General features: G+C 47.6%; 1 protein-coding gene across 11 annotated transcripts in view; it reads right to left on the reverse strand.

Annotated features, from left to right (window-relative positions):
* Positions 1 to 289: 289 nt before the first annotated feature.
* The window catches only part of LOC147617537 (calcium sensing receptor, chloroplastic-like), a 40,134-nt gene continuing 22,557 nt past the window's right edge, over positions 290 to 17,866 (reverse strand). For 8 of the 11 annotated variants that reach the window (XM_086775801.1, XM_086775803.1, XM_086775799.1 and 5 more), the window contains 2 exons: positions 1,460 to 1,591; positions 290 to 1,132 (listed from right to left, as the gene is read on the reverse strand). In XM_086775801.1, the coding sequence (XP_086631927.1) occupies positions 868 to 1,132; positions 1,460 to 1,591 (397 nt within the window). In that variant the 3' untranslated portion in view covers positions 290 to 867. Of the gene's footprint in view, positions 1,196 to 1,458; positions 1,592 to 17,866 lie in introns of those variants that run through there. The other 3 variants (XM_086775800.1, XM_086775802.1, XR_015262236.1) reach the window with 3 other exon arrangements.

A 17,866-nucleotide genomic window follows, 5' to 3' on the forward strand; every position in this document is an offset into this window, starting at 1 on the left:
TTTCAACAACAGCTCACTCAAAACTTTGAAACCCAGGAATTCTCACCCCAAATTATCAGCACCTCAAAACAAGTGTCAGATGCTGCCTACAATATATATACCTTAAATCTCCAATAGAAGAACCACCAACATGCAGAGTTCTGTTGCTGCTGCTACAAATGAAAGAGACAATGACTAGCTTATTTTAAGGTGCATTTAGAAGTAGAAAGAGACAATGACTAGATTGTTTTAAGGTGCATTTAGGCATAGCGATAAACATCTTACTAAAGCCCACATGTGCCATGAAAACAAAGAACACACTCTCTTGGTTTATTTACATCGCTGCTGGCAAGGTATACCATGATGATATTACATCAATGTAAAGTACTATATATATCAATGGAATCACTATGTTGGACACATGACATACATACATAGTGTACGCATCTGTTTCAGCATTTTCCAGGAGTAGATATCAGCTTGTCAAGAATTGACATATTAATGAAAGTATGGCAAGATTGATACATTTATAGATGGTTAAAAAGAGCAGTGCTCAAGCTGATAGAATAAAATGCAAACAAACCCTCCAAAACCACCGGAACACTCTTTATGAGAAGCAGAAATGTGTAGCATATTGTCGACACCATCTGAGAGACCGTTCTGAATCTCAATGGTCCACTAGCAAACTTTGACTTAGGTCCATTTCTCTCGAGAATTTTCCAAATTTGGGCCTCTGGCATTTAAATCCAAATCTCGTGTGCCCGGGCGCATAGCACAGCACAACAAAACATTTCAAACTAACTTTTAGCTTGTGTTCTGCTGTACTTGTGAGAATATATGCTTGAAGGCTCATCACCCTAAACTTTATCCCCCACCCAAATACCTTGATCATTCATCGAAGCCACCAGGTCGAAGCTTTCTAGGTTGAGGTGCCACATCTATATCTTTTGAACTCGGGAAGATTTTCTTTGCCCCCTCTGAGATAATCCTGGTTGGTGACAAGATTTCTGCTATACTTGTGCTATGAGTAGTAGTGCCTAGACGACTCTGAACCCAGCCTCTACCTCCATCAAACCCATCTATAACCACCCATGAGTTCTTCAAACCCAACCTCGTCAACGACCTTGCAACAAACTTTGCCATATCTCCAAACCTGTCATTTGATCATGCCTAGAATTTGAAATGAGCAGTATGTTTTATAAACCAGACGACTTTCCTGCATGTGCGATATCATAGCATGGCAAACTAAGATCTTCATGAAGGAAAACACAATCCAGGAACTGATTACTATATAATGATAAGAAAAATTTTCTCCTTTCTAATGTGAATCTGCTCTACATGCACGCTCTTCTCAGGCAAAGACATTAACTAGAAAAAAATCACAGCAAAAAGCAAAAACTCCAGTGCAAGTGTTTTAGCCAGGGAACATTAACTTTATCTACCCAATAACATTGTCTTGGGTAGAAAAATTTAACTTTACCTATCCAAAATTACAAGTTTTGATGATTTATTGATTGTCCTCAGATAGGAAATCTTGATGGCTGCCACTTCTGCCTCAGCTTTTCTGTAGTCCCTTAGTTGTCCTTTGAACTTGAGAGACAATTCCTCTACTCTGCTCATTATAAGAACTAAGACATTAGTTCTAATAATTATCAACCATTGAACTGCTATAAAAGACTACACTAAGAATGGGAAAAGCTAATAAAACAGCAATTTGTACAAGAAAAGAGCCTAATGAAGTAACCAACAAAATCAACGCCAAGAGGCCAAGTAGTCACACAGTGGCCACTTGCATTACAAGAGCTGGAGCTCCCCCCCTTCCTTCCCCATTCGCCTTCGTTTCTGCTTACCACTCCTGCTTTGCTGCCCTCCCTCGCCCTTGCCCCCTCTTCGCCTTGTTCCTTCTCCGCCTCATCCCCTGCGCAGCCTGTTCCGGCTCCTTCTGCAAGTCGCTGGATGCCAAGTTCTAGCCAGAGATGGGAGATTTGTAGCAGCATAGCTATGTGGCATATATGGAGAGGTCGATGCAGCAAAGCTACATGGCATATATGGAGAGGTCGATGCAGCGAAGCCATTGAAGGCACCCTCACCTTGCCAATGGAGTCTATCCGGAACATCTGGCTCAATATCATTCATACCCTCCGTGGTTAGTGGGGGCAGCTTCAGGATGGCTCAGACGACATGCGGAAGCGCCAAGAGGCCTTTCTGAGGATTTGGCGTCTCTTACAAATAGTGGTGGCGAGCCCACTTGGCATTATAGACCACCGGTGTGGTTGTTTCCCCTCCCCCTATTGTATAAGATAGCCTTCTCCTCCTAGAGCGGCCAGCCCAAGGAGAAGAACATCCTCCCCTTTTATGCATCTTGACTCTCACTTACCATTTGGGGACGAGTTTGTACTTAGCCATTTTGGCTGTTTTCTTGGTAACTAATATAAGGATCTTTTTTCCAAAAAAAACAAAAAAACAAAAAACAAAATCAAAGGCTGACCGCCCGCTTTCAATACTTGTAACGTTCATGGTTCAACACATTTAGAGAGAAAGCCAGCACTCATTAGAGCTATCTCTGCCTGCGTTAGCAATATATAAATATGTCAGAATTTCATTCAGGAAGTGACGTTTTTTTCTGAAAAAGAACAACTCGGACTACAATGCACATTGAGGGAATACCAGACATAAGAATAGCACAACCAACCCAAAAGAGCAACTGATTCAACAGAGTCAACCCAAACAGCAACAATTTACGCAGGTCTACAACTTCCTGTAGCAGCATGTTTAAGCAGTTGAGAGAAAACTACACGAGGTTTCCTTCCTCTGTTTACATCCCTAGTTCTCAGAGAGCACAAGAGCCTAGTCCTTGGAAGATCTTGCAGGTTTCTTTATTATATTGCAACCTTTGTACGTTTCAGAAATTAGGTTGAAGAATCATCAAGCCTTCTACTGCCATTACTCTTTCTCTCTCTTCCTCATCCCTCTAAATTATCAATTTTGTGCTTTCAAGAAGCTTAACAATCAACACTTCCACAGTATGCACGAGACAAACTGTTGTCTCTCCGCTGCAGCCAGCAAAGGACCCCAAGACAAATTCTGAGAAAATGACTTGCAAAACCAGCTTCACATGAACTGAAACTGCATCAGCAACATCCCTTCGTCTTGGAGATGTATCTTCCTTGTTGCAGGAAACTTAACTATTGTTTGACCCAACTCTTCTAGTAAAAGCACTTTCAGGGCTGATTAAAGGCACTCTGCCTTAAGTAGGAATATTAAGAATATCTTAATATTCCTTGCCTGCCTCTTCCCCTTGGTTCGGATTGCTCCTCATCTGTGTTCAAGTCGGACTTTTTCTTCAATTAGCATCATGGCTAATCATTCTCCCTCGACCGGGCGAACCATTGTTTTTTCCGATGCCGAGCTCGCGGTCCTCTACGCCGAAATAGAGAAAGACTCCAAAATGACCTTCATTGCCAGAATCTTCGGATCTCACCCGTCCCGTCTCCAGGCTTGGGATTGGGTCCTGGCGGCTCTGCCCTCCGACCTCGCTCCACACTTTCGAGATGTCAGGTTGCTTGGAATAGGTTTCTTCCAAGTGGATTTTGATTCTGAGGACGCAGCCTCAGAGGTTTTAAAGGGCAGCCCTTTGCCATTGGGCCCGAGGAAGATATTCTTTCTTCCCTACTCCAGCTATTTTGACCCTGTTGAGGAAGACCGGAACCGTTTCCCGATTACTCTCAAATTCCCAGGTCTTCCTCGCGCATATTGGCCTATGTTAGAGGCCATCGGGTCTACCTTTGGGCTGGTTCTTCAAGTGCCCCCCCTCCACACCTTGCCGACATCTTCTGCCCAGGTGGTCACAGCCTCGGCGGATGCTGTCCCGAGGGTCATGGTTCTTGCCTGTGACATTGAGCTCTTTGAGGACTATGTTTTGCTTCCGGGCCCTTGTGGCCCTTTGAAGCAACGTATGGAGATTGCAAGTAAACCTGATCAATGCCGGGTTTGTCACCAACAGGGTCACTTTGCTCGAGATTGCCCTCGGGCTCGAGGTCGCAGGAGGCCTCGTAAGCGTGCTTCTCAGGCGCCACCTCCCTTGGTTCCTTCCCGTCCTTTAGTCCGCAATATCTATGCACCTAATGTGAGAGGTGAAAGGGTGGCCTTCTGGGACACCATTACAAATGTCATTCCCCAGGTTGATAATTGGATAGTGGGAGGAGATTTTAGTATGGTTGAGCAACCTTTTGACAAGAAGGGTGGACGCGAAGGGGGTTTACACCCTTTGGAGGGAACCTCATGGGAGAGGTTCACGCTTTCCTTTTTTGGAAGGGATTGCTGGACTGAGGATGACTTCCAAAGAAGGCCAAATTCCTTATCTTTCTCTTGGCATAACCACCGCAGGAGCGGGGATGAGAGCATCTTTGCACGTCTGGACAAGTTTTATGTGGATGATTGGTCCTTGGACAGAGGAGGCACCATTGCTATTATGCCTGGCACCACCAAATCCGATCATTGCCCAGTCGTTTTGTGTCTCAGGGAGCCTGGGGCTTGCTCGGCCTCTCCCCGTGTCCGTATCCCTGACTCTCTTTATCTAGATGCTGACATCTCCCATGAGATCAAAGAGAGATGGAGATCTTGTGACGGTCTTGATCCTCGTCATAATATTGCGTTAGCTCTTGAGAGGACCAGCCATCATTATCATAGCACTGCCTTGTCCAAGAAGAAGAAGGCTCTGGACAAGGAGAGAGCTATTAGGCGTAGGATTGCTGCCCTTCAGAGGGAACATGAAAAGCATCCAGATGCGTCTTGGATTAGTTGAAACTTTGGACAAGATTATTTATATGTAAAGCAAAAGCCCAAAAGTGAAAAAGCTGCTATTATTGGCTCCAGGGGCTAAAAATATAAATATGACATAAATACCGCATGTAGAAGAAGGAGCCACACACGTCAGGGGGGAGATTGCACCCAATGCTCTTGTTCATGTGTTGTTGAGTATTTTTCTTAAGTCATGTTATGCTATGGTGTATTGATTTAATGTGTGCACCCTTGTTTATTTGAATTGCAAGCTTACGTAAATACTTGAAGAAAAGATTCATATTTCAATCCATGAGATTGTCGGCCTGTTTATATTCACGACTTGCAAAAATAGCATAAAAGCTATTGCTTTTTCACATATGTGATGCTGGTTGCAATTGTGCCTGGCCGGCTGGTAGTCTAAGCCCTTGTAGAACTCGCCGACAGGGGTAAAGACCATTGTTTGCCCTTTTGTTGCCCATGAACAAGGCTGTAAGGTTGGCCATAAGGCAAGCCTTATGCCTTATGCCCTACATGCTTCTATGGGCTTCTACATGCTTGTTACATATGCCTCCACTAGGGTGACCTACATGAACTGATTGTTCTTCAAGTGGGTTAAGTGGCAGACTGACACCTAAGGCTTGGAAAGACCTACGTAGCTCGTGCCAGACATGTCCCTGGACTAGGGCTCACAATGGGGTCATGGCATACAACAAATAATCCTAAAAAGGTTCTAAATTTGTCAAGTATAGCACTAATGATGAGCTAGTGTGTCACATGGCACCTTAGTGCATGGGTGCGTTTTGACATTCCCTCCTCCTTAGCGTGGGGGTAGCTGCATGGCCTCCAAGTAGTCCGCCAATCTATGGGTAATCCTAAGAGGACTCATTGGGCCAAATGGCTTCATGAGTACCTCAGTCTCTAAACTTGGTGTAGAACTATCTGAGCCTTCGATCCGAACCATGCTTCCACTTGTGGAGGAGAATCTACTCGGGCTCGATAACCTCTTCTTCGTCAACCACTTCAAAGTTTCATATTGAACATCTTCAAAAGGTGTTTCAGTTACTAAGAGAGCCTTTTCTATTCGATAACGAGTCTAAGTATGACTTTTTTCCTAAAAGAAGAGAAGTATCTCAGACATATTATATCCCTAGAAGGAATTTGCATGGATCGTGTTGAGAAGATTGAAAAGTGGCCACACCCAAAGAATGTTCAAGAAGTACAAACATTTTGGAATTATCGGGATTCTATCATAGATTTATTGAAAATTATGCAAAGGTAGTTGTCCCAATTACAGATCATCTCAAAGGGGAAGAAAAAGCCTTCACCTAGGAAGAAGCCCAAAAACAAAGCTTTGGAAAGCTTAAGTTATAATGTTGAAAGTAGTAGAGAAATTTGTGGTTGAAACTCATGCAAGCAATAATGTTGTAGGAGCGGTTCTTTTAGTCCAATGGTTGTTCATACCCTTGAACTTTCACTTTGACACCATTAATCATGGTGCTCCACACTGCCTTATTAGTGCCCTTTGCCAAAAACACCACGTACTTATGAGCACTTAGTGATTCGGGCAACTTCAATTCTTTACAAATGCATAATTCAAGAAGTTATGTGTTGCACTATCATCTACCATGATCCTAACATTCTGCCCCTTAATCTTTCCGTGCATCGTCATAAGATCATGGGGTCCGAAAGTAGGCTCCCACACAGCAGATGATAAGCGACACATATGTGTGTTATCCTCATGGTAAACCTCAACTTCTTTGATTTTTTGAAGTAGCCAGAAAGGGCATCTTTTGCACAAAATGCACTTGCTTTTGTTGAGATTTTCCCTTTGCACCCTCTTCTTTTATGTTTGGCCACTTAAAGCGGAGTGGGCCCTGGCTCATACTTTTAAAACGAAGGTCTTCACCTTTAGTCCTTTGAAAATCCTCCAAAGAGACAACCGGATACTTCAGTTTTGGCTTTTTAGATTTCCCCTAAGAAACACCTTCAGCTTCTTTAAAATTTCCCCTATTTTCTTAATTTTCCTAAGCCTTGAGCAAACTCAGCCCGTTTTACTTTAGACTTGGAAAAATATGGGCATGTTTCATTGCATCTTCCAAAACCTAAATGGATTGTGATTGCATATACAAACGGTAATCCAGGTCTAGATAAACTCCCTAACCTTTTGAAAATCATCTATGCACTTAAGCTTAAGGATTCACTTCCTGTAGGAAGCCATGAATTGGTCTTAGAGGTTTTCCGGACATTTTGCAATCGTTCTAGGCAGGCCAGGCACGTTGTTGTCCGTTCTAAGGCCAAAACTCTTTGTACATTTGCTCGTACTCCTCCCTGGTAATAACTGGCTGATGATTGACTTCCTCTAAACTCAACCACCATTATAAGCTTTGGCACTGAGGGAAAGACTCGCTTGAGCCACTTGCTTATGAGCTTCTTAAGTGAATTTATCACTTAAATTTTTAAGAAAGGTAATTGGATGTTTCAGATCCCTGTTGTGCTCAGAAGTTGCTTTCACTACAAGCACTTGTTCTACATGTTCAAGTATGGAACTTGAGGTGCTAGATATGGGCGTGTCCTTAATTTGAGGTCCTCGTAGATTATTATTGGAATCCATCAAATTTTTTAGAGTTACAATTGTGCACCGTACTGGACTTCTAAAATTTCCAGTTGCATTTGTAACAGTTCATGGTCAGCTTAGGAAACCCATAGTTGCTTATCCATGTGCAGACTCTTCCATTTCTTCATCACGCTCTTCTATGATGCCTCACCCAAACTCCCCTTCTTCCTCAACCTCTAGTCCTCGCTCCCTATTTTCAGCATTTCTAGCTTCTACATCTAGGCCTCCTTCCCAAATTCATCTAACGGATGCCGACAAAGAGCCTCCTTCCCTCTCTCTTGGAGAAGCCATTATTGCATAACACAAAATTGTTGAGGAAAGTGGTGCCACGCATAGTACTAGAAGATTTCCACAAAATGGATAGATCGGAGGTCCTCCACCACCTTAAGGTTTTGGGGTCTAGATGGCCAGACCAATTTGTGGAAACCTCCAAGTTAAGCGTGCATTGACGTGAACACAACTAGGATGGATGGCCTCCCGGGACTTGGCCCCCCACCCAATTTTCAACATGGTATCAGAGCCATGGATTGAAGTGTAACCTTTGAGTCACAACCTCTAAGCCAAGAAAACATGGGCAAGTTCAATCTCGAGCTAAGAAAAAGTGGACAAGTTGACACCAAGGGAGGGTGCTGAGAAAAGTGGTGCCAAGCGTACCACCAGGAGATTTCAACAAAATGGAGAGATCACCTGAGTCAGCCTTCATGTAAATCCACACTTCGAAGGTCAACACCCTTTCGATCCTACCAAATCCAAAGCATGAGAACTCAATTCAACTTGCTAGTTTTCACCAACCGCCCATTCCGTGAAAAACAAATCACCCATTTTTTCATCATCCAAAGACAAATCCATAGCTTTAGTAACCGACGCCCCAACATTTAGGTACTTAGGAAGAACAACTAATCAAGAATGAGTTGCTCTTATGAGTCAATGCTTCATAATATTCCTACTTGAATACAAGTCAACATAATCCTTGAATCATACACCGTATTCAAGAACACAAAGAACATCACATTCTTCCTTAGGAAGCATCTCAATAGTTTCCAAAGCTGAACACACAAGACTATCATGACGCATTACAATTAGATAGTCAACAAAAGAAGACTTTATTCATTGGACCACTAAAGTCTCCATATAAAGTAGAATCCTTCTCATTGTGTTCAAAAGTAATTACATGATGTACACACCCAATATTTTTCTTTTTCCTTTTTCTTTCCTGAGAAAAGACCCTTCTATTAGTTAAGCCCATGGCTGGCCAAAATCCACAATGTCTTAGTCTGAAGGTCGTGTGTGCGCTTCCCGAGCTCCCCCCGTCGCCTGTGGTTTCCTGCGCCCTCCCCTTCGCGAGCTCCGCCCCACCCACCCCCCCTCTCCCTCTTCGCATCTCTGCACCCTCCTCCCCCACGTCGCTGCTCTTTGTCGCCCCTCCGCCTCTGCCCGCCTTCCTTCCACTGTTGCGCAGAACCCCCTCTGCCCACCCTCCCTGCCCCCCCCCCCCCCCCCCCCCCCCCCCGCCTACCTGTCCCCGCTGCTCAATTTAACCCCCCCCCCCTCCCCTCGTTTCTACCCCTGAGCCTTTTCCTCTCCCCTACACCTGCCCACCCCTCCTTGCCACTGTTTCCTCCACTCTCTGCCTCCCACCCCCGCCCCCCCCCCTCTTCCCTCCTCTCCCACCTTCAGAACCAAGCCTTGTATCCCTTTCCTTGCAGGTTTTTTCAGTGCTTCAGGGATCCCCTATTTTCGGCAAGTTTCAGCTTCATTCTGGTCTTTTCCCTCAGGAGGACTCCATGGCAGCCGCTCAATCACCCCCGACCGAAGCCGCCGTTACTTGCATTTCTTTCTCTGAAGCGGATTTTCAGGTTCTCGCCACGACAGTTGCCTCTCTTGAGGCCTCCACCCTGGTCTGCAAAATTGTTGGTAGCCACCCTGCGCGTGGACAGCTCAGGGATCTCTTTCAGGCCAACCTCATTGGCGAACCTATGAAGATCACCGATATTCACCCTATGGGGAGCGGATACTACCAGGTGGAATTTGACTCACCAGCGGCGTCAGACCGGGTCATGCAGCTGAGTCCCCTTGCATTGCATACGGCGCAGGCCTTCTTTGCAAGGTGGTAGCACGGCTTCGATCCAACGTCTGACCCACGGGCTGGCATTTCGGGCTTCGCAGTGATAGTTTGTTTTCCAGGCCTTGGGAAGGAGTACCTTCCTCTTCTCCCGATGATTGGTGGTGCCATCGGGAAAGTGATGGAGTCCCCCCCCCACTCAACCTCGGCCCTTGCACGGGCAGCTGGGATTCCATCCCTCCGTATTTGTGTGGCCTCACCGGAGTCTATCCCGCATTGTATATCTCTTCCTAGCCTCCGGGGTGACCCCATACAGCAGCGCGTGGAGTATTCAGGCCTCCTAGGCCAATGTTTCATTTGCATGCAGCATGCAGATGGGCCACCTAGCCAGAGCTTGCCCTCAGCAGCAAACCAGGCGACCGCCTCCAGTGGTTCATCCCCCCGTTTCTCATGTTGATCCTCATCAGGGGGCAGGGAGAGAGGCAAGCCCTCAGGCAGTAGAACCCCAAGCCCCGACTCCAGATGACCCAGCTACCGACGAGTGGCACACGGCTGGCCCGCGCCCGGGCCACCAGACGACCACCTGAGCCGAGCGCCGTCGCTGTTGCCGCCACATGCACCAAGCTGGCAGATCTCAGGAGGATTCGGTTCTATCAGAGAACCCTTATGAGAATTTATCTCAGGATTTTCCCGTTGGTGACATGCACTCGCCAGTCCTAGAGCGGGCCCCTCCGGCCCCACCAGTATGTCGACCGATCCCATGTAGAGATCCCCCCCCCCCCTGGCGTGTTCGGAGAGGCCGATTGGCCTCTCTAAGCCCCCAATGAGTCCTTCCCTGCAACCGTCCTCTCCGATGGATCTCTCCGAGCAACACCCCTCCCCCGCCCCTCCACCTCTCCGCCCTCTCTCACCGCCTCCCTCATCTCCTCCCCCCCCTCCTCTCCCTGTTTCAGCACCGACTTTACCCACTGTAGTTCCCCCCGCCCCGCCCTTATCATCCGAGCCCGCACCCCCCCCCCCTTCTACCTCTCCAAAGCACTCTCGTCGCCCCCAGCAGCCCCTGACCTGGAGCGGAGGCAACCAGTAGGATTCGTCCGTCACTTGATTCATCGATTCTCTAGGCCAGTAGAGATGACTATTGCCACTTCTCCCATGCCAAAGTCCCCCAAGTGGGACAGCCAGTGGACTATAGTTTCTTCCGATGTCTGCCGACGGAAGGGACCGACATTTTTGAGGAGACAGTAGCCCCTATTCAGGTATGTGTGGTTTTTCACCACTCCAGGCCCTCTACGCCAAATAATGGCACGATGATCTCCTCTTTCCCCTTCAGTGCAGCCCCGGGGATAGAGTGGGATCCCAAGATGGTGGCAGCTGCCATACAGGGCGAGGCAGTCAAGCTCTCCTAGCACCTCCAGGATCTTCGCATCACCAACACACTCACCCATTTCTCGCCTTTGGCTAGGATGGAGTTTGGAGGCTCTGCTCATCGAGGCCAGACGGGGAGATGGTAGTCTCCAACCTAGAGGTGCTGCTTTTTGTCTTCATGCATACTTCTGTTGTGGTACCTCTTCCCCGCTCTTACAGATACCTCTATTGTGATTGATGGAGTCCGGAGCATGGATACGCTCGCGCTCGTAAAGAGTGGCGTCACATGGAGGACAGGATTAGTGCCCACCTGGCGCGCCTTCGCCCCCACATGGATTGTGATTATTCCCCGTCTAAACCGTCGCCCAAGACTCTTCGAGTGGAGGGCAGTTTCGCTAGTGCCGCATCACACAGAGACTGATATGCGGATTGTCACATGGAACGTTCAGGGTTTAGGGGGCCTCAATGCTTTCAGAGACAAGGTGTCCTACGAGGCGAGCTCCAAAGAGCCGTGGTTGGGGGACCCATACATTTTATTCCTCCAGGAGCACCACCTCTCAGAGAGGCACACCCGCAGATGCAAGAAGATTCTTCCACGCAGGAGTCACACTCTCTTGTCCCCATCTTTCGGCCCCTCTGGGACACAGGGAGGGGGGTGTATTTCTGTTAGTGAGCAGTTGTTGCCGACAGTGACTAGCTCAAGAGTCATCGTCCCCTGGCATGCAAAGTGGATTACCATTACTATTGAAGAGGATAGCGTTGGCTTCCTCAATGTTTACGCTCCGAACGCCGCTGCAGGTAGAGCTCTCTTTTGGAGCTCAGTATGAAGGGCCCTCCCTAGGCTGACTTTTGGTGCTTGGGTGGTGACTTTAACATGATAGAGGCAGCAAAGGACAGAATTGGCAATGGCACGACCACAGTTTCAGGAGCAGAGTACTCAGCCTGGGAGGAGATGATTCTTGCAGTCAGGAGATAGACCCTTGGCATCTTCCAAAGTTTTGGCGTAGCCATGGGAGCCTTCGCTTTTCGAGATCGGATAGGAGCAGCAACGGCCCCAACCTCTCTAGACTTGACAGATTTTACGTTAACGAGTGGACTTGCAGCCGAGGGGGTATGATTGGTATTTTGGCAAGCAATACTTTTTCTGACAACGACCCGATATGCCCCGAATGTTGCTACAGGTAGAGCTATCTTTTGGAGCACTATCCAACAGGCCCCACCCCAGGCTGATTTTTGGTGCATGGGCGGTGACTTCAACATGATAGAGGTAGCAGAGGACAAACTTGGAGGTGGCACGGCCACAGTCTCAGGAGCGGAGTACTCTGCGTGGGAGGAGATGATTCTGATTCATAGGGGACAGGAACCTTGGCATCTTCCAGAGTTTGGACGTAGCCCTGGGAGTCTTAACTTCTCTCGATCGGATAGGCGGAGCACTGGGCCCAACCTCTCTCGGCTAGACAGGTTTTACGTTGACGAGTGGGCTTGCAGCCATGGAGCACTACATTTTCAGATCATGTCCCGGTTATTCTATCCCTAGAGGACCCATGGAGGCATGGCAAGCCTCTTTACAGAGTCTTCAGGAGATTCCTCAGACATCCTAAAGATAGAGAGTCAGATCAATGCTGCCTACACGGAGATTCGGTCCATTGGGGAGAGGGGGGTGGAGTATAGATACCATGCCAGGGCTTCATTCTGGACTCAAGCCGGTGACATAGTTACTGGAGACTTCTTTGAGATACCTGGCCCACTTCGCAGGCTGCATGGCCAGGATGGAGCTATTGTTTCTGATCCCCCGCATGTGAGAGCCATCGCCACGGATTTCTTCCAATCTCTTCTCACTGGTGCCCCATTATCCCCTTAGGTGATGGATGCATGCGAGAGAGTCTAGAGGCACACGAGAGAGGTGGTTCCCCCCTCCCTTCGGTATTTTTTATTGACCTCTTTCACCTCAGAGTAGCTGGCGGAGGCAGTGAAGGCATTACCCAGGGGCAAATGCCCGGGGGTGGATGGGCTTCCTATTTCTTTCTTTCTTCGCCATTGGGACCTCATGGAAGGTGGGCTTCGCGCTGCCTTCAATGAGATTATGCTCACGCCAAAGAGGCTCACAGAGGGCTTGATACATTTGATTCCCAAGGAGGGTGGTGATAGATTGGAGATTCGACAGTGGAGACACATCACCCTTCTAGGGATGGCCTATAAGATTTTGGCCAAGACCATCAGTAGGCGACTTCAGCCTTCTCTCCCAGACTTGATCCACGACACTCAAACTGGTTTTGTTCAGTATCGGAGCATTCTGCACAACATCCTTACCTTTTGGGAGGCAACAACTTCGACCAAGATGCGGCAGCAGGATCTCATTGTGCTACTCCTAGACTTTGAGAAAGCTTATGGCAGAGTGGATAGGAGCTTTTTGGAGGGCACTATGAACTGGATGGGATTCCCCATGGAGTGGACTCAAGGAGTCTCAGGACTTTATTCAGCATCTCACAGCCAGGTTCTCATTCAGGGAACCCAAGGTGACAGATTCCCCATTTCCCGCTCAGGTTCGACAGGGCTATCCTCTAGCATCGTACCTCTTTCTATTTGTCACCGAGGCCATGAGTAGTTTTCTCTTCGCCCAGGAGACTGGACTTCACGGATTGCGCCTTCCCCTCCGCACGCAGGAGGAGCTGGTGGACTCAGAGTTTGCGGACGACACATCAACTACCTTGCTAGAGATGTTGGGATCTCTAGAGATTCGCGATGCGATAGATATTTTCTGCCGTGCATCAGGAACGCAGATCAACCGGCACAAGTCGTGTGGTTTTTGGATAGGCTCAGCACCCACACCGACTTGGCGACCAGTTGAGGCTTTCCAATGGATCTCGAGGGGCACTCCAGTCCGATACCTCAGTTGCTAGGTTGGCATTGATATCTCTCCCGAGCAGCAGCTCGCTCCGCTTCTTCTGAGTATTTGGAAGAAGCTTTTAAATTGGAGCTCGGCGTGGCTATCCCTAGCAAGCAGAGTGGTGGTGGCAAACTAAGTATTGCTAGCCACCATGTGGTACATCACCTCGTGCTGGGCCTTTTCTCAGATATGTATTGCCTAGGTACAGCGTTTGATCTAGAACTTCTTGTGGGCCGGAAGTGATGGGAGGCCAGCCAAGGCCAAGGTGGCATGAAGAGTGATCATTCAGCCACGTAGCAGAGGGGGGGCTTGGCCTCATTGATCCAGCTATACAAAGCCATGCCCAGGATACATCAGGCCACGAGCTACGTAGGTCATTCCTCAGCCTTAGAGTGCCAGTCAGTCAGTCAAGTCACTTAACCCACTTGGAGAGAATCATTCATGCATGTAGAGTCAGTAGAAACCTGTTTGCAATCGAAAGCATTCTGCATTTGCATAGCATTCATCCCATATGCATATACACCATTGCAGAAGCCTTAGAATATTATTTAGTATTATTCCACATTTTTACCATATTTATGAGCATTATTTCAGCATTATTATCATTGTGTTCAGCATTTATCACATGATATCTAGTCGTGTAGCTTTAGAGATATAGTCGGCCAGCTCTGTAGCCAGCCGACCAGCATCAAGCTCATATAAATAGCATCATTAGCAACCATTCCATCTCAGCATTGGATCATAAGCGATTCAGCCATCAGCCTTGGGAGCATCAGCGCTTGAGCATACAAGCCTTTGTCAGCATAAAACGCAACAAAACTACAATCAGCCAAGAAGGAAAGCACTTCAGCCCTTGCGTCTTTCAGCCTACATCAGATTTCAGCATTCATCCATCTCATCGTTTGCTTCAGCCATCGAGGTGAAGGTAAACGCAGCATGTTCATTCATTCATAGAGCATATTCTCAGCCTAGAACAGTCCCAAAGCAGCCCATCCCTCAGCCACAGTTTGCAGCCTTCCTACATTCCCTTGGAAGAGTGCATTGGCATTGAGATTGGACATCATTGGTGCTTCTACAGCCGTGTACAGTTCAGCCTAACTCTTGCTCTTTCGAAGGTCTTGTGTTTGTCTTATCTACAGTCCCAAGTCAGTTATACATTCATTCTCTTCAAAGTAATAAAAGCAAATACTCCTAGCAATAGGAGGGGGCCCTTCAGTGGGTAACTTGGGACCCAATAAGGTGTACAGATCTCTCTCTCTCTCTCTCTCTCTCTCTCTCAAATTGTGAAGTGATAAAGTGGATTGCCAAAGACTCGCGAAACTCAAGATAAAGAAGGCAGTGTAGGACTTTGTGTAACAGGATCCTTCATCTACGCATAATTCCGCTGCATGTTACACCCTGAGGCCCGTACTCTGCGCGTGATGGACTCGTACAATGTGAGGATCCCCCAAAGTATATCTGCTGGTACTCCCATTATCCATATCCTGCGTTCTCCTCATCAATCTGGCCAATGGAACGGTGTCAAAAGCCTTGCGGAAATCCACAAAGCAACAGTATATGTGAAACCGGCCTTGACGGGCGGTGAAACAAACACTCGCACATAAAACACTTCAACGCCATTGAGGACCTAGAAAAGGAAAACAAACAGGGGGAGCTAGAGTGCTCCTGCAAACAGTACACGAACACCGATTGGGCCCAAATCGCAATGGCGCCCCTTGCTGTATTTCTTTAATTGATTATAAGAGCTTTGATTACAATAAGGCTGGGAACTCAGTCGTCATAGTAGAACTCCTGTAGCCTGCAAAACCTGCATCATGGCTTCTTGTCCACTCGGCATCCACAAACAAATCCAGCCATTGTTCACATCGAAAGACTCTCTCACATTGAGTCTGCATACAGAAGCTTTCTCCCATGATCAAGGCTGCCACAACCATTCATAGCCTCTCACACTATGAACAGCATCACACCCTGACACATCCAGTGCTCCTGTATCACAACACAGACTCCCAAACTGTCTCTCAAAAGAGTATCACAGCACGGCATACCATACAGTCACACCTGTACAAACCCTCTCTACCATCCAAGGGTACTATCCATCTCTGTCATGGATTCCCTGTCCCCTGTCCAATCAGTAGCAAGGCTGTACCATACATGTATCCATTCCTGTACCTTCTGCCTGCATGTGACCTATCTCCTGGAGAAACCCAAAAACATGTCTCTTCGAGAAAACCTACGACCTGTTTTCACATGAAACCCTTAGGCCTGTTTCCCTTTGAAGCTTCTGTCCTGTTTCCATACATCTAGTTACCTGTTCCCTCATGAAACATCTGGCAACATAGAGATGCCCATAACTGTAGGTCCCACTGTTCCTTTCTAGCAGGAAGAAAACAATCTGCTCCATGAGCACGCAGCCATGCGAGCTTGCATCACTCCCATGCCAAGAAACATAACCAAATGACCTTGTACTTGCAGCCAAAAACCCAAGCACATAGCTGAATTTGCAACCAAACAAAAACAGCCCATAAACTGTCCCAAAACAGTCCCGAATCCAAAGCAAAGAGAAGCTGAGAGTTCCATCAAATGAACGCCATCGACATGATGTCTATGTTCATGAAAAACCAGCCCCTGTCCACCTTTGTGTCCAGAGAAACCAGCCCCTTTCCACTCAGGAGAAGAGCACACACTGTCTGTCCCGCACCGCTTGCATCTGCTCGTTTGCCAAGGGAAAGAGAGAGAACATGACGTGCTGACACCCATACCTGCAGTGGCTATTCAGTCCACCTGCAGCCAGTCCAGCAGCCACCTAACACTTTCCCTTCTGCAACCATCAAGAGCCTGCAGAGCCTACAGTCCTTGAGACAGAGAACCAGCCCACGTGTGCTCATCTATCCAGCAGCCGTCTCTGTGCACAGGAGAAAACCATGCGCTGCTCTGTCCAGCACTGCCTGCAGCCACCAGTTTGCCAAGAGAGAGAGAGAGAAAGGAGGCCTATGACTCTATCCTGTAGCGCAGCACAGCAGCCAGCCTTCACTCTCCAAAAAGCATGCATAAGGAGGTATTCAGCTGCGCCTCTGCACCCTGCAGCACAGCCCGCTTGTAATCCCTTCCAAAAAGCAAGAGATGACCAGCAGCGCAGACCCGCCAGCAGCAGAACTGTCAGCGCCTGTTTCTGTCCTGACCGTACAGCTGTCCGTACAGTCGTACAGGGCTGCATGAAATCTCCTGTGTGCAGCCAACATGCAGTCCACCACTCCCAAAAAGCACATGCTTCCTCAAGAGATAGGCGCCCCTTCCTGCCTGCCAGCCCCTCTTTTTCCCAAAAAGCACACGAGGCCCCAAAATAGCATAAGGGCCACGTTTTCTTTCATAAAAGGCATTAAAAATGATTTTAAAGGTTTTTAAAACCTTTTAAGTTAAAATCTCTTTGCCCCCTTCACACTTGGGGTTGTCCACATAAGGGCTCCCTTTTTGACTCCAACCTGATGCCATTCACACTGTCCACCATGTCCCCGTGCACACCTGCATCTTGTCCAGAGAAAAACACAGGGTCGTGACATACCCCCCTCTTGAAAAATGGCAAGCGTCCTCGATTGCACTCAATGGCACAGTAAGGCATCTTATGAGCAAAAACACCCCATATGGCAAAAACAATGGCCTTCCAATGCATCTGGGTGATAAAATAATCATCCTGCACAATAAGCCACACTATCCTCTTGCTTGTTCCTTCAGAACCTAAAGCAAAAGTCTAAAACCAAATGGAAACACGTTACGTGTGTTAGCCAAAAACAAAACCATGCATCATTCTACATATGGCACACATATGCATGACACACATATGCATTCGCAAACAATATGCTCCTCAAAATGCTCTACCTACTCCAAAGTAACAGTCTAAGGGCTGCTCGCAAGCCTTACGCCCATGGGCATCCCGCAGGACCCATGACTGATGGTACAACATGAGCATATGAAAGCACTCAATGCATCCAAACACTACATCCACTAAGTACTTTCCCACATATGTCTCATGGCCATCCCGCAGGAGTTACACCCAATGGTGCATCCATGAACATAATAAAGCACTTGATGTATCATACCAACATACATGCAGCACATGACACAATGCGGAGTATTTCCCAATGTATTCTCAACGGTACTAGGATCCAATGGCACCAGAATA

Source organism: Cibotium barometz, chromosome 36 (genome assembly GCF_041138505.1).
Source record: "Cibotium barometz isolate CiBa-2024 chromosome 36, ASM4113850v1, whole genome shotgun sequence".
Taxonomy (NCBI): domain Eukaryota; kingdom Viridiplantae; phylum Streptophyta; class Polypodiopsida; order Cyatheales; family Cibotiaceae; genus Cibotium; species Cibotium barometz.